Source organism: Ursus americanus, chromosome 7, assembly GCF_024610735.1.
Source record: "Ursus americanus isolate L20-20 chromosome 7, mUrsAme1.1.p, whole genome shotgun sequence".
NCBI lineage: Eukaryota > Metazoa > Chordata > Mammalia > Carnivora > Ursidae > Ursus > Ursus americanus.
This window is the reverse complement of record NC_142133.1, coordinates 35,478,479-35,495,813: the sequence shown is the minus strand read 5'-3', so window position 1 is coordinate 35,495,813 and position 17,335 is coordinate 35,478,479. Positions and strand designations below refer to the sequence as shown.

Here is a 17,335-nt window from a genome sequence, read left to right as displayed (position 1 = left end):
CTCCCTCCTGCTACAACCCTGGCTAAGTGTGGGCTGGGGTGGAAGGCTGGGCGTGTGGAAGAAATGAGGTGGAGAAAGAAGAGAAGTCCACCATATTCTTTATTCCTGCTGGCAATAGGCCAGAGCTAAACAAGGGAAGAAGCTTCAACTGTAAATCAAGTTTGGAATTTTGACTAGACATATTAATTACTACAATGACCTTAAGGGATGCAAAGTAGGACTTTTTAAAACCTAACAGTGACCAGAAAAGACCCAGCTCTATCCTCTATCTGTATTTCCATCTAAAGCCAGGAGAAGAGATAGGCCCATGAATAAATGTAGATGAACAGTGGGAGAGAAAAACAAAGTTGCCTCATAATTATATTCCAGAGTCATGCTTGTTTTTGACAATAAAAAAACATTCCTCCAAGGTGGCCTTATCCTGCTTTCAGTCAGCAAATGCAATTTGTATTAAAATTTTGGCTAAGTTAACTATATAATTTAAAGATAAAATACCAAAAATTTGTAATGCTTCCAAAGCCAAATAAAGTTGGAGATTCCATACTTTTCTAGGTAGGTATCAAAGCAGCGGTACTGTTTCCTATAATTAATGGGAATGACTAAGTATTCATACAAATAGCCTTCACCAATAACTCAAGCATTTACAATAGGCAAGTAAAAACAAATTGAAAAAAAAAACCCTTTATATTTCATCCATCAAAATACAACAGATATTATAGAATGAACAAAGAAGGCAATTATTCTTACTTACTACAAATGTTCTACTTGGTAGAACAGAAAGCATCACTCATTTTCGGAGAATAAATTAATACGTTATTTTATACCATTAAGTAGTGTTTGGTATATGTGACTAAATATATTATTTTTTCTTAATGTTGTAGTTTCTAACAGAAGCTAAATGACACACGTTTTTTTAAAGACCGTGGAAAAGTCAATTACAGAAAGAATATACCTCATTTTAAAGACACCATGTTTTATTGAAATTATTTTTCCATGTTGTATACAAACTGAACTTTTGAATAAAATCAAGTACAACTTCAGAATAATTCTAGAGTTGAAAGACACAATGCAAATGTAAATTAGTACAAATCAACAAAATTGAAAAATATTTTAAAAATTATTTTTAGCACAAAAAAATTCCTTTAAGTAAAAGTAAATTCAGAACAGTACACCATCACCAAAATAATACCTAGTTGGACACTTAATTTTCTTCCATTCATCTTCCAGCTAGATTAAGATATTAACCATAATATTGTGGAATGTTCAGCATTTATGTTTGTTAACCACACATATATGATCTGTATAACCACACAAAGAATTTAATTTGTTCAGGTAAGTGGCTGATTTGGGTATACTTCAACCTGGAGAAAGTAAATAATCTTAATATAAGATGTGAGGAAGGAAGTCTCCCATGCAAACTTTTGTAGAGATCAACTAAGAGTATAGACAAAATCTAAACCAAGCAGATTATTGGATATCTTCAAAGTTTGACCAGGTGAAACAGCAAATTGGATATTCTTATAAACTAGATGCTCACAATTTCAAATCAAGAAATTACTAGCCACTTTGAAAATAGACTTAGGGAAGCAGAGTGATTTTAGGACAGTCTTTCAGTCTTTCACTTTAATAGTTTTTCATCAAAACCATGAAATAAATTTAATATATTCCAATTTCTGTGAAACACAAAGAAGAGATCTGTTAAAAACATGGAGTACATTTTTATTTCTAATTTTAAATCTCCTTTTAGGTTTTATAAGCTTTGAAATGCAAGTACAGCTTTAAAGCATCATAGTGAGTAATTACAGATGAATAATAATACAGTCAGTCTATACCCTAGGAAGCATCTGTAGGCGTTTTAATTGGAAATAAGCATTCTGAGATAATGCTAATAGCAGTGTAGAAAAATGAACTTAAAAAAAATCCAAAGTGTTGGGAATCCTCCTATCCTTCTTGTATTGTATTTTAATCATCTCCTCCACAGAGGATGAGCAGTACCTTCCTGTAGTCTCCAGATGTGTCTCCCTGGGGGCAAGCAAAGCAAAGGTACAGTCAGATAAATAGGTTTCGACATGGAATACACAGCTCAGAGTCATCTGTGTTAACTTTTTCTTTTTTTTTAAAAGATTTTATTTATTTATTTGACAGAGACAGCCAGCGAGAGAGGGAACACAAGCAGGGGGAGTGGGAGAGGAAGAAGCAGGCTCCCAGCAGAAGAGCCTGATGTGGGGCTCGATCCCAGAACGCTGGGATCACGCCCTGAGCCGAAGGCAGACACTTAACGACTGCGCCACCCAAACGCCCCCTGTGTTAAACTTTTTCAATCTTGTCTGGCTTTTGCTCAGAGAGGTATTTTTAAAAAATAACACCTGCTATTTTTTTATTGCAAAAATAATACATGTTCAATGTAGAGAATAAAGACCTAAAGGAAAGGGCACCTGGGTGGCTCAGTCATTGTCTGCTTTCGGCTCAGGTCATGATCTCAGGGTCCTCGGACTGAGCCCCGAGTTGGGCTTCCTGCTCAGTGGGGAGCCTGCTTCTCCCCCTCCCTCTGCCTGCTGCTCTCCCTTACTTGTGCTCACTCTCTTGTCAAATAAATAAATAAAATCTTAAAAAAAAAAAAAACACCTAAAAGAAGAACATAAAAGTCCTAATTCCACCATCCAGAGATTACTATTCTTAACATTTTGGTGTGCATATCCTTCCAGATTTCTTTCTATGTGTATAGATTCCTGTGTGGGCTACGGTGTTCTGTATTCTGCTTTTTTTACGTAATGTGGATTACTTCCCTATTTATTAAATATTCTTCTACAACATCATTCTTTAATGGTTAAAAGCAATTCCATCGTATATAGGTAAAATAATTTATTTGATCACCCTCCCCCATTGTTACATATTTGTTGTTTCCAGTTTTTCACTATTATAAACACTGCTGCAATAAGCAATTATAGTTAAATTTTTGTGCATTTCTTGATGATTTCATAGGGGTAAGTTTTCATAAAATGGGAATTATCAGATTAGTGATCATGTATTTTCTTAAGTCTTTCAATACGTGTTGCAAAACAGCCTTCCAGAAAGTGCTATAATTTCTACATATAATTGTTTATGGTCTAATAGACCAATTTTTGTTTGTGCTTCATAGGCATGAGAAAAGAGGAATCTCGGGGCACCGGGGTGGCTGGGATAGTTAAGAGTCCAACTCTTGATTTCCGCTCAGGTCATGATCTCACAGTTGTGAGACAAAGCCCAGCATTGGGCTCCATGCACAGCGGGAGTCAGCTTGAGATTCTCTCTCTCCCTCTCCCTCTGTCCCTCCCTCCTGCACTGTCTCTCTAAATCAAGTAAATATATCTTAAAAAAAAAAAAAAAAAGAAAGATGGGGTGCCTGGGTGGCTCAGTCAGTTAAGCATCTGCCTTCAGCTCAGGTCACAATCCCAGGATCCTGAGATGGACCCCACATCGGGCTGCCTGCTCAGCGGGGAGCCTGCTTCTCCCTCTCTCTCTGCCCCTCCCCCTGCTTGTGCTCTCTCTCTCAAATAAATAAAATCTTTAAAAAAAGAATAAATAAATAAATAAATGGAAGCGCAAATCTCTGTCTATAGGATTCAAAATTTAATATATAGCTATTAAAATAAATCGTAATGTATCCTTCTTTATGCTTTGCCTCATCAATCTTCCGAAGAATAAGAATGTGTTTGTTAAACTCTATCTGGCATACTATTACCATCTATGTCTTCTTTCAGAGCTTCAGATTTCTTATTTATAGAGTTGAATGCAATACTTATTTGGCACCTAACATTTCATGACAGTTTAATCTTTGTTGTGAATAGCTGCCTTTCTTAATATAAAGTGATCCATTTTTTCCTATTTAATGCTTTTTCTCTTTAAATTCTTCTTTTTCCTGATAGTGTAATCCCTGCTTTCTTTTTTATATTGTCAAATGTAAGCTGCCTTTATTTTAAGCTGCTTACATGTCACTGTGGTTTAGTTGTTCCTCATAAACAGCACAGACTAGAATTTTACATTTTTATATAACCTGAGGGCTTATTTATAACTTACATTTTTGTCTTACTTCTGTCTTTTTTTCCTTTTTTAAAGATTTTATTTATCTATTTGTCAGAGAGCACGCACACAGCAGGGGGAACAGCATACAGAGGGAGAAGCAGTCTCCCAGCTGAGCAGGGAACCTGATGCAGGACTCGATCCCAGGACCCTGGGATCATGTCGTGAGCCGAAGGCAGATGCTTAACCAACTGAGCCACCCATGTATCCCTTCTATCTTTTTTTTTTTTTTTTTAAGATTTTATTTGTCAGAGAGAGAGAGTGACAAGCAGGGGGAGCAGCAGGCAGAGGGAGAAGCAGGCTCTCCACTGAGCAGAGGCCCGTCTCCGGACTTGATCCCAGGATCCTGGGATCATGACTTGAGCTGAAGGTAGACACTTAACCCAGAGCTATCCAGGCATCCCTGTCATTTTTTCTATTATTGACATATTTTATATATCTGTTCTGGTCCTTCTGACAACTGTTATTAAATGGGCAATGTATTCTTTATTTTTAATCTTTTCCAGTGTTGTGTGTGTACACATACATATTTACGTATTTATATATATACAAACATATAATGTAAATATATTTATAGTGATGTTGCCTGAGCCAGTCAATATTTTTGTACCCCATCATTTTAGTGCCTGTATAGTATTACATCGTATAAATTTTCCATAATTTATTTGAGTCATCCCCTATTGGTTAACAAAAATAATAATATATAGTGAATTATGTACCATAAGTACATACCATATAATTTATACAAATATAAATAACATAAAGTAATATAAATATAAATAAAACTATGATAAAATATAATAATTAGTTGACATTTTCCACCTTTCGTGAAATGATTTTATTCAAATTCTTTCATAAATCTCTTTTATTACGGTAGAATATATCTATAACAAAATTTGCCATTTTAACCATTTAAAGCGTACAATTCAGTGCCACATTCACATTGTTGTGTAACTGTCTATTTCCAAAACCTTTTCATCTCCCCAACTGTGTAACCACTAACCAATAACCCACCACTTCCTTTCTCCCCCTAGCCCCTGGTAACCTCTAATCTACTTTCTGTCTCTATGAATTTACCTATTCTAAATATTTTGTGTAAGTACATAGAATCATACTATGTGTTTTCACATAATATTTGTCCTTTTGTGTCTGGTTTAGTCCACTTAGCATGTTCCAAAGGTACATCCATGTATCAGAATTTCATTCTGATGGAGATATATATATATATATCTCCCTCATTTTGTTCATCCGTTCAGCTGTTGCTGGATGCTTAGGTTGTTTCCACCTTTGCTATTATGAATAATGTTTACATTATTAATGTGTACAAGTATCTGTTAGAGCCCCATTTTCATTTCTTTTGAGTATATACCTGGGAGTGGAATTGCTGGGTCATTTGGTAATTCTATGTTTAATTTTTTTTTTTTATGTGTAACTCTTTGAGGAAGTGGCAGACTGTTTTTCACAGTGTCTGTACCATTTTACATCCACACCAGCAATGCACTAAGGTTTCAATTTCATTTCATTCATCCTCCCCAACATTTGTTATTTTCTGTTTTTGTTTTTAAAAATTATAGTCATCCTAGTAGGTATGAAGTGGTATGTCATTGTGGTTTGATTTGCATTTCCCTAATGATTAATGATGTTGAGCATCTTTTCATGTGCTTATTGGCCATCTGTTCATCTTCCTTGGAGAAATGTCTATTCGAATCCTTTATCATTTTTAAATTGGGTTGTTTGTCTTTTTGTTGAGTTGCAGGAACATTTTATATATTCTGGCTAGTAAACCCTTACTAAATATGACTTGCAAATATTTTCTCCCGTTCTGTGGATTAGAGCACTTTTATTTTGTTATTTTCTCTGAAGAAATTCCTAAACCTGTAATAGCTAAGTAAGTGGTATGGTTTATTTTTTAAACATTTATTGCTGGGGCGCCTGGGAGGCTCAGTCAGTTAAGGGTCTGACTCTTGATTTCAGCTCAGGTCATGATCTCGGGGTCCTGAGATTGAACCCTGAATCAGGGTCTGAGCTCAGCAGGGAGTCTGCTTCTCTCTCTCTCTCCCCTTCTGCCCCTCCCCCTACTTGCGCACTTGTGCTCTCTCTCAAATAAATAAATCTTAAAACAACAACAACAGCAACAACAACAAACATTTATTGCCAAGTTGCCTCCCAGAAAGGTTAGACCAGTTTACAGTCCTTCCATAAGAGATGGTGAATTTTCTCCAAGCCCTTCTCAGTGCTGGTTATGATCTCTCTAAACTTTGTTAAGGTATGAGGTGAAAGATGGTGATTTGTTTTTACTTGCAATTCACTGTATATTACTGGTATTAAACATTCTATACATTTATTGTCTGTTAGTGTTTCATCTTTCGTGAAGTAAGTGCATGTTTTCTTTTTGGATTTTTCTCCTTTTTCTTAGTGATTTGTAGAAGCTCTCCATATAGGGATATTAACTCTATGTTATATAGTAGAAATATATTTTCCCCTTATGGTCATCTTTGAATCTTTAAAGTATTTTACTTCCAGCTAGCTGTATTTCAGCTCTGCAAAATAAAGGTACCTCATAGGCCATCCAGAAATGGAAACAAGTTCCTAAATGCCTGTATACATAGTAACAAGCTCAGCAGCTCAAATCACCTCATAATTATACTCTGCAAGCTATGTGTTGGGTTCAGAATATTTAATTCATGGAACAAATCCTGATTTGAAGTTTATTGTGCAGGCAGCACCGGTTTCTAGGGAAGTGGGTCTTGGCTTCATAGTCAGGAGACCCTTCCAGCTTCCTCAGGAAGCAAAATCCCAGTAATGAAGGGTTTTGAGGGATGTGAGTCATTTCTCTTCACCCCTGTGCCAAGTTAGGACTCCTGGAAGTGTGCTGTCAGGTAAAGAAAGGCAGTAATCCAGGGTAACTAATATGCTTTCGCGTGTTTTCAGCAGACCTCAGCTGGCCCGGGTGGGATGACCCACCGATTGGTTGACCGACTGAGTTGTGTACCTTTCACTGTAAGCAGGTAGACAAGGAAACTGCATTGTTAGAAGTATTCATTAAAATATATTCTTTCTCTGTCTGGGGTCAACATGAAATAATTACTATATTTAGAAGCCAAACATTTCCAGCTTTTAACCTGGCAGAGATTTAAACATCTGTGTGAAAGGAGAGAAACCGGAAATACCTGCATTAGAGTACCATCTTTAAAGGGGATGCTATCTGCCAGGGAGCAGCTAAGAAGTGTCTGAATGCCCAGATTAGAACCCCTTTCTTTCCTCAGAGCTTTCCCCTGGGCCAAGGCCGGGCTCTCGTGACCTACCTTGATGAAGGAGTATAGAGACTTTCCATAGAGTCTCTTGAAGTTTTGCCGGATATCCATCATATCAATCTCTGCTCGAGAAACCATAACTCTGATGAGGGTGTCATCATCGGTGCCCAAGCCCTAAGGAAGACAAGAAGATCCATGCTGGTTTTCAGACAGCGCTCTTCTTTAGCTTATCAAGGCAAAGCTCTGCATGGCTCTCCTGATGATGGCCTTTGCACCACAACCTTAGAAAGCCCGTGGAATACTGCTCCTCACCACAGCGTTCAAGGCTTTCCAACGTTCTGTGCTCTGACCAGAGATGACCGCTCCCTGCCACTGGAGACATACTCTGCATTCTCAGCCTGCTGCCTCGCCTGCAGTGACTCCTCCCCGTGAACGTCCTCCTTCCCTCCCCAGCTTTCCCAGCCTTCCTACCATATGAAATCCCCCCCAATGTAAAACTTCCCTAAGGTCCTGCTCACAGATACCAACTTCTTTATAGAGTCTTTTCTGATCCTCACCCCCTCAACAAATATTGAAAAAAAAATACTCTTCTTTCTGTGTTCTTATATATTTGGGTCCTCAACTACTGTCTTACATTCTATTTTGTTCTTATTGGTGTTCTGCCCATACCTGCCTTCCCCTTCCTACCTTTTGATCTCTCCTGCACCTCCCATGGTTCCCAGCAAGGGTGTCTGTGCACAGAGTACAATGCGTGGTTAGGAGCTTGGGTTCTGAACCCAGACTGCCAGTGTTTGCATCCCTGCTCCGTTACATCCTCACTGAGGACCTTGGGCAAACTGCATACCTCCCTAAGTCTCAGTTTTCTCATCTGTAAAATGGGGGTTAATAACAGTACCTGCCCCATACAGCTGTTGTAGGGATAAAATTAATCCGTATGTATACAGCATTAGGAACAGTGATCACATGTTACAGGGACTCAAGAAATATTACCTCGTATTACTAGCAGGCACTCAGCGAAGTATCTGATGAATTGAACTGAAAATCTCAGGCTGATTTTGGTTAATTTGTGTGGGAAATAGAAATAAACATGAAGGCGGACATAAGACATGTTGGAGTCATTCGGATGCTAAAAATGAGGCCATTTACCTTCATAGATTTATAAAGCCTTTCAGCAAAATATGCAGATTTGTTCCTCATGCACTTGACTGTTAAAGAGATAAAAAAAAAGGAAATAACAAAATTACAGATAAAATCTATGTGAAAAAAATTATACTTGTTCCCTCTGTCTCTACGAGGTATGAAATAATATCTCTCGATTGGTTTGTCGGAAAAATTTTAGCAAAACAATGTTTTATGAACATAGGCCATGGAGAAGTAATTAATAAAGTAATTAATTGGAGAAATAATAAAGGCAATTAAAGCAAAAGGCAGGATAGTTTCAAAATGATTACTATCTGTACCATACGAAACTGGTATTAGTTCTAACCATTCATAGACTTGCAAGATGCAGCTAATATGGGATTATCTTTCCAGTATACTGAGATGTAAAGGCACAGAGGATGTAAAATATATAAAACTACAGGGGCACCTGGGTGGCACAGCGGTTAAGCGTCTGCCTTCGGCTCAGGGCGTGATCCCGGCGTTATGGGATCAAGCCCCACATCAGGCTCTTCTGCTAGGAGCCTGCTTCTTCCTCTCCCACTCCCCCTGCTTGTGTTCCCTCTCTCACTGGCTATCTCTATCTCTGTCAAATAAATAAAATCTTTAAAAAAAAATATATATATATATAAAACTACATAATACAATAATAATCAGATCATATATAATACTTTTTGTTTAAAATTCTGTATCTTATTATAAGTGATTTAAACATTTTTTTTTAATCCCTGAAAACAAAAAACTGTATCTCCACGACAACAAACTGGTAAGGAGGAAAGTCTGTAAACACTTGTTTCTCCCCTCCCCACCCCCTACCAGCTTACCTATGGCCAGCAGAGCGTCTTCAAAGCTACCAGATGTTTCAGATTTAATACTCTGCTCGATATCCTTCTGTGATATCCTTTTGTATTCATCAAACACTGTGAACAGTAACAAAGTGGAATTATAAATAATAAAGAATAGAGGAAACTAAATTTACAGAGAGAATGAGCGTCTTTCTAGAGCTCACGCTTTATTCTTTGGCATACATCAAGAGGAAATTAGTTAGCAATGTCAGTGAGAACCCGGGAGGCATGTGGCAAGTAGAATGGATGCTAGGGGAGGATGAAGGAATATTGTGCCTCTTGGAGGATATCAGGCAAGTCCTTTCCCTTATTTGGGACCCTGCTTTCTCACACATAAAATGGAGATAATGTCTGGAGAGAGTTGCTTTCTTTTGTCATTGTTCCCTTAATGAGTAGAACTTGTCTTTTTGTAATTTTGGCCTTGGCAATCACCTGTTTGTTCATCTTCCTTTGGCTCATCAAAACTAGAGCAATTCAGCCCCTTCAATACTCAATCACATTTGATAACAGATGGTTGCATTTTTTAATAGACTGTAACATAATTAATTTTTTTCACCTTTTGCCAAGTATATTTGAATGTGATGAACCTATTTTCCTCTCACTGCCTCCTTCTGGAGCCTTCTTAGAGTGGATATTTGTTTTATCTTCTTAACATTGCTTTCTTTGGGGTGCTGCCCCAGGCCCCATCACGGTGATTCTCACAGGTCTGTCAATCCAGGGACACCCCTGCCCCTCAACATACACCATAAGCTCTACCAAGTGAGTGGGCAGTTCACTGGACCAGAGCCAGTCTTACCCCACTGGGGATTTTTAAATTGAGCAGATCGTGGGGATGGCCAAAAGCAGAGTCATCTTTAACCCTAGAGAACATAAGAATCACCTGGGAAACCTAGGAAACTTCCTGGATGTCACTTCCAGGGATTCGAAGTCAGCCGGTCTGAAGTAGGGGTTCAAGAATCAGCATTTTCAATGAAGACCAGACTTTTGGAAACTCTGCCTTACAAATAAAATATGTGACTCCCTTCCACTGAGATCCCCAGATCTGCTTGATTTCTGTACTTCCTGGAAATGTTCGGCTCTTCCTTCAATTCAATGAACCACCAGTATTTTCCATATTCCCTCTTGTCCCATTCTGTATTATTTCTTCTTCTTACTTAAGTTGGAGTCTGTGTCTATCGCTTAGAATCAAAAGATCTAATTGACACATTTTCTAAGCCTCAATTTTCTCCACTGTAAAATGGGGGAAATAATGACTGCTCCAATGGGATGTTGCAACAACCAATGCTTATAATATGCTTAGACTGGGGGCGCCTGGATGGCTCAATTGGTTAAGCTTCTGCCTTCGGCTCAGGTCATGATCTCAGGGTCCTGGGACTGAGGTCCTGGGATCTCAGGGTCCTCGGGCTCCCTGCTCAGTAGGGAACCTGCTTCTCCCTCTGCTTGTCACTCCCCCTGCTTGTGCTCTCTCTCTCTGTCAAATAATAATAAAAAAAATATTTAATATGCTTAGCACTGCACCTAGAAGACAATTAAAACTTTAGTTATTTGAAACCTCACTATTATTGTTGGTTGGTAAGAAAATTATGAAGTTTATTTTTATCCATATAGTGCTTAGATTTCCTTCCAGTGGTTTACAAGCAGATATTTTATAACTTGCCAACAACTGACTTGTGCCTACAAGTGAAAATTGTTAGTTATGTACAATTTTTGAGGACCTGCAATTCTTGGAAGATACCACCAGGGGGAGATATATGTAATTAGCCATCTGGCAAGGAAGGGAAAGCAAAGAAATAAGGATCTGAGTCAGAAGTTAGTGCATCTGACGATAGCCCATGACATTTATTAACAGGTGTAATCACCTATTTTTAGTCACTGTGGAATATCTGAAATAAATGCAACTTCCAAATGTGCTGTAATTTTCAATTACTTTATGTTTTCAATTTACCAAACTCATTCTTCTCAAATTTCCCAGAGGTTTTGTAAATTGTGTGCGATTATAAGGCATGGTGGGTTTATAAAATTATGATGCAACATAAAGACCTAAAGAGCTTACATAAAAGATGAAATATCTTATTAAACCCTTACTGCTGTTTACAAGAAGAAAATAAACCCGACGACAAAATGTGCTACAAATTTTTTCCCCAAAGAAGTTAAAAGCACATTACAAAGACTAAGCATTATCAGAAGCAAATTAGAAACATTACACACAGGAAATAAAATGTGAAATTATCCACTATTTATCTTATACAACATACTCCCTAAAGAAATCACTTCTATTAGCTTTACAACTTGGATATTAAATAGCAATAAATGTCAACCAACAATTTTATTTTATTGCTCACTGATGTACTGAAGATTTTTTCTTATGTAACTAAAATTAAATGGGCTGCTTCAGAAAAAGGACTGACCGTGAAGGTTGGTTTCCTACAAACAGAAATGCCAAACTCCTATGAATATGTTGTATATCTGCTAATTATTCATAATTAGTCTTTCAGGGGGCACCTGGGTGGCTCAGTCGGTTAAGCATCTGCTTTCAACCCAGGTCATGATCCCGGGGTTCCAGGACTGAACCCCGCGTTGGGCTCCCTGCTCAGTGGAGAGTCTGCTTTTCCCTCTCTTTCCCTCTGCTCCTCCCCCTCACTTGTCCTCTCTCTCTCAAATAAATAAAATCTTTAAAAAAGACAAAAAGAAACTGGCCCTCGCACATCGTTGCGCTCATACATGTAAAACATCGAAGACAGTTCAGTACAATCTGTTCTTCGTACGAGTAAAGGGGGGAAATTCTCAATTAATTATGGACAATACGGTTTTCATCATCTTTCAGTTTCTTTGGAAGATGAGGCAAGTGCCTTACCATGCAACAGATGATTTCGGTTCCGGGAACAGAGAACAGTTAGAAATTTCACCTCGTCTGTCCCCCACTTCTTCTCTCCAGCCTCATACAGGTCCTGAGAGCCAAACAAAGCACAAGTTTAAACCATCACAGAGAAGGTGCCAGGAAACATGCAAATATTTCCAGAACGTCAAAGAGCTGAGCTGGCTTTGTTTTATTTTGTTGCTGATGGGTGTGGGAGGGCTGTCTGCGGTAAGTGGCAACGACTCGAGATTTTTCCTTAGGTATAAAACTAATGGGACCTTGGGGTGCCTGGGTGGCTCATCGGTTAAGCATCCGATCCTTGATTTCAGCTCAGGTCATGATCTCAAGGTCTTGAGAGTGAGCCCCACCTCAGCTCCGTGCTAGGCGTGGAGACTGCTTAGGATTCTCTCTCTCCCTCTGCCCCTTCCCCCCAAAAAAGACTAATGGGAGAGTCGGGGCAAGCACCAGCAGCTCCCTATATATGGACTACATGGTTCCATCTTTTTCTTTTTTTTTTTAATATTTTATTTTTAAGTAGTCTCTACACCCCACGTGGGGCTTGAACTCACACCCCCGAGACCAAGAGTCACATGCTCCACCGAGCCAGCCAGGTGTCCCACATTGTTCTATCTTAAGAGCTAAACGGAATGCCCTAGACTAGGCGTTCTGTGTAGTAGCCACCAACCAAACGTGGCTATTTACATTTTAACTAAAATTAATTTAAATTAAAAATTCAACTCCTCAGGGGCACCTGGGTGGCGCAGCCGTTAAGCGTCTGCCTTCGGCTCAGGGCGTGATCCCGGCGTTATGGGATCAAGCCCCACATCAGGCTCTTCTGCTAGGAGCTTGCTTCTTCCTCTCCCACTCCCCCTGCTTGTGTTCCCTCTCTCGCTGGCTGTCTCTGTCAAATAAATAAAATCTTTAAAAAAAAAAAATTCAACTCCTCAGTCATACTAGCTATATTTAAAGTACTCAGTGGCCACATGTTGGCTAGTATGACTGAGGAGTTAAATTTTTAATTTAATTTAATTAATAAAATTAACTAGTGGCTACCCATACTAGACAGTGCCAATGTAAACATTTTTAGCATCACAGAAAGTTCTACTGGACAACACTGCTCGGGAATGATCTGTGATTTGCTTGAGGCTACGGAAGGTCTCACGGTAGGACCAGGACCCATTAGGAATTGCTTATATTCCAAACAGGTAGGGCTATAAGAAATTCTGATTGCTTTAACTGCATTATTGATAAATCAAAACTATTATTCATATCGCTGCATTGCTACTTAAAAAAAAACAAACAGAATAGCAAGTGTTGGTGAGGATGTAGAGAAACCGGAACCCTGTGCAGTTGATGGGAAGGGAGAAGGAAGCAGCTGCTGTAGAAAACAGTATGGCTGTTCCTGAAAAAATTAAAAATAGAATTACCATAGGATCTAACGACACTACTTCTGAGTATACACCCAAAAAGAACTGAAACTAGATCTTACAGAGATATTTGTATACCATGTTCATAGCAGCAGTATTCACAATAGCCAAAAGGCAGAAGCAACCCACCCATCCACTGACACATGATGGATAAGCAAAATGTGGGTGTATGCATGCGATGGAGTACTATGCAGCCTAACAAAGGAGGGGACTTCCGACACATGCTACAGCAGGGAAGAACCCTGAGGCCACTATGCTAAGTGAAATAAGCCAGTTACACAGACAGGAATACTGTGTGATTTACTTGTATGAGGCATCTAGGGGGGTCAAACGTCTAGAAACAGGAAGACGAATTGTGGTTGTCAGTGGCTGGGGGGAGGGGGAAATGAGATGTTTAATGGGTATAGAGTTTCAGTTCTGCAAGGTGAGAAAGTTCTGGAGATGGGCTGTACAAGAATGTGCAGAGTTAACGCTACTGAACTGTATACTGAAAAATAGTCAAGATGGCAAATTTTATGTTACGTGTATTTTATTAAAAACATTTGTTTTTAAAGCCCTACTGTTTATAATCAGCAGCTGGCTTGTCAAATTTCTCAAAATGCCCTTATTTGACACATTTTGTTACTGCTTGGGCTTGCCTCCATCTCCTCCTTCTTTGCTTCTTTGTCTCATTTCCTCACTGCTTTAGAGTCAGTTCAGAGAACCATGGAATTTTAAAGCTCAGGGGGCACAGAGGCTTCATCTAAGTAGTAAAGTAATAAGCTGTAAAATTCAGATTTCCGTCGAAGCTCATTTCTCGTGAGCCCCTCTAGAGCTCCTTTTATCTCTTCTCGCTTTTCATTCGGCTCCATATTCATGTTATTTTCTCTCTTTTTTTTTTTTTTAGCTCTTGTTTAATTGAAGTCTGTTTTTCTCTCCATCTGAAATCTGCATCTTCCTTACAGTGTGGCCACGTTTGCCTCCCCCCTCCCTGCTTCTGTGTGTTCACAGGCCACATGGTGTTTGAGCTGAGGCACTTGTGGCTTCTCATGCTCTTTCATTCTTAAACGATGAGCAGCCTATCCGGATATGGCTTTTCCCTCCAAAACAAGGTGAGTGGGTTCTTCTCGGAGCGCCTTGCTTTTTACTTGGATGGATTTCAAGCAGGAGCACCAGTTGCTCATCCACGGAGGGCAGCCGAGACAGGAGTTCTCTGAGGAATTTCTTCCAGTTTGCATGAAGCCACTGTGCCTGCTTCCAGCTTGGGGTTGGGGGGGGATTAGCCTCTTTTCTGGGGCAGAAATGTCCTTCCTGAGTCGTTGGCCCAGGTTCACTGCCCATCTGGTATTTTAATGGCCCTCTTCTATAGTTTCCAGTGTTGCTGCAGATTTTCCCTATTTTTTTAAAATATTTGCTGGTTTGTTTGTTTTTCAGAAGAAGGGAATCAAAATGTATCATCTAGCCAAAGCTCTCAAGGGCATTTTTAATGTAATTTTAATATATCACAAGTTTCTTTCTAAAGTAGGAATTCTGAGGGCTCCTGATTATGTCCTTTGGTGCAAGTTTCATCCCAAGAACAGCTACAATTCCACTTGTTGGATAATAGCCTCTATATTTTAAGATTTCTACCTTTTATAAGTAACCGTTACCTAATTCCACCTGTCCTGATCGTCAAAATCAAGCTATAGTACCCAGTGTTTGCAAACACTCCCCTTGCTGCTGATACAAGTCACCGAGCAAAGGCTGACGAGGTTTTCCTCCTGTTTTATCCTGTAAGAGCTGAAATCTCAGCTGCAGTTGTTCTCAAATTCCTCACCTCTTGGTGAGACTTGAAAGGATCCAGAAAAACCTACTCTGAGCTCTGCTCCCTCTGTCCAACTTCCCCAGCCCAAACTTATTTGGAAGCCCCTTTCCACCCTGATCACTCCCAAGGGGAACCATCCTCCTTGAAGAGCACCCCCCCCAACATTTGTTCATTGACTTGCATGGTTTTAAAGAATCAGACAGACCTGGATCCAAAGAACCCAATTCCACCAGCTATGTGATCTAGGACCAGTTATTTAAATCTCTGCTTCAGTTTCTTAATCTCTAAAGCATACGAAGTAATAATATCTACTTCACTGATGTGTTGCAAGGAAAAAGTGTAAGGTAGTTAATGCAATGCCTGGTCCCTAGGAGACCCACCAGAAACTGATGGTGGGTATACTGTCTCAGGAATAAATTGCTCACTAACTCTTCACTTAATTTGAGATTCACCTGGGCTTTGGAGGCTCCTTCCAACGTATCCAAAAATGCTGTCCTTGAGGTAACTAAAATTCACATAAGCACCCAAGAGTTGCAATGTTTTCAATACCTCCTCCCTCCTCAAAGCTTCTGGATTAAAGGCAATTCCCCATTTCTCCAGTATGGGATGGGCCACCCTGTATCCTCAGAACTCTTGTGACACATTTACCCCCTCCCTTCTCGTGAAAGCAACAGGTTCTTTCCTGCAGAAGCCAGAGTGGTTCATAACCTCACATACTGAATGGGACCAAGCCTTCCCTAATGGTTATACACTGGTTAAGAGTACAGGGTCTAGATCCAAACTGTCTAGGTTCAAATCCTAGTTCTGCCATGTATACCGGTGAACTTGAGCAAGGAACTGGACTTCTGTAAGCCTCAATTTCCTTGTCCATAAAATGGGAAGCGCAGTACATGGTTCACTGAGTTATTGCAAGGATTCAACGACATACTTCATGTCAAGAGCTCACAACACTGTTTGGTGTCCGGTAAGGACCCACTTTTTTTTTTTTTAAGATTTTATTTATTTATTTGACAGAGATAGAGACAGCCAGCGAGAGAGGGAACACAAGCAGGGGGAGTGGGAGAGGAAGAAGCAGGCTCATAGCAGAGGAGCCTGACGTGGGGCTCGATCCCATAACGCCAGGATCATGCCTTGAGCCGAAGGCAGACGCTTAACTGCTGTGCCACCCAGGCGCCCCAAGGACCCACTTTTTATTAGCTATTATTCTTAGTGTTATATGGCCAAAGTAAATGAATTGGGGGTTGGTGCCAGGGCAGCCATCAGTGGGCTGAGCACCAGGGAAACAACTGCCTCTTGGGGTTTGATATTAATTTTACCCAATAGGGTACGCACTGTGCCAAGTTGTTTTACACAGGTTCTATCAAACTTTCTCTCTGGGGAAGTAAAAATGCAAGGTAAATAAAGCAAAGGCAGGTCCCTTCACCTCCAAGTGATTCAGAAGACACTCCGTGGTTCTCTGGGGTGGCTGTACCATGGTCCCAATGGCAAGAACCCGGGGATGCTTATATGATGATGTCCTGTGTCACCCCAAGCCCCAGGAATATTTTTGCAAGAAATTTCTGCTATTAAAGGTCATCTGTGGGAATCTTTTTTTTTTTTTTTTTTAAATAGAACATACCCCAGCTTGGCCAATATACAGTGAAATATATGAGGGGGCCCACCAACTAAGGCCTTACTGGCAAAAGAAAAGAGAGAAACTGCAGTTCTACTAACCTGAGCATCCTGTCTCATGAGAGCATCATCCAGATAGTTTCCTTCGTCCCTGCCACCCTGAGAAAAACAAAGCAAAGAGAATGAGACAGTATCCATGAAGATGGGGGGCGGAGGAGGATGGCTGGGAACCCAAGGACATGGTAATTAGGCAGAATGCCAACAGGGGTCACACTTCCAGCCTAGGGAGGGATGACAGATGTCCTTTGAGTGTGTTTCCATTACTCCTGTGGCTCTAATTT

At 39.8% G+C, this 17,335-nt stretch overlaps 1 protein-coding gene across 2 annotated transcripts in view; it reads right to left on the bottom strand.

Moving 5' to 3' along the window:
- Positions 1–953: 953 nt before the first annotated feature.
- Positions 954–17,335, bottom strand: part of ANXA4 (annexin A4) — a 151,708-nt gene continuing 135,326 nt past the window's right edge. For both annotated transcript variants that reach the window (XM_045788172.2, XM_045788171.2), the window contains 6 exons: positions 17,097–17,153; positions 12,171–12,264; positions 9,296–9,391; positions 8,460–8,518; positions 7,365–7,487; positions 954–2,022 (listed from right to left, as the gene is read on the bottom strand). In XM_045788172.2, coding sequence (XP_045644128.1) covers positions 1,963–2,022; positions 7,365–7,487; positions 8,460–8,518; positions 9,296–9,391; positions 12,171–12,264; positions 17,097–17,153 — 489 coding nt within the window. In that variant the 3' untranslated portion in view covers positions 954–1,962. The remainder of the gene's footprint in view (positions 2,023–7,364; positions 7,488–8,459; positions 8,519–9,295; positions 9,392–12,170; positions 12,265–17,096; positions 17,154–17,335) is intronic.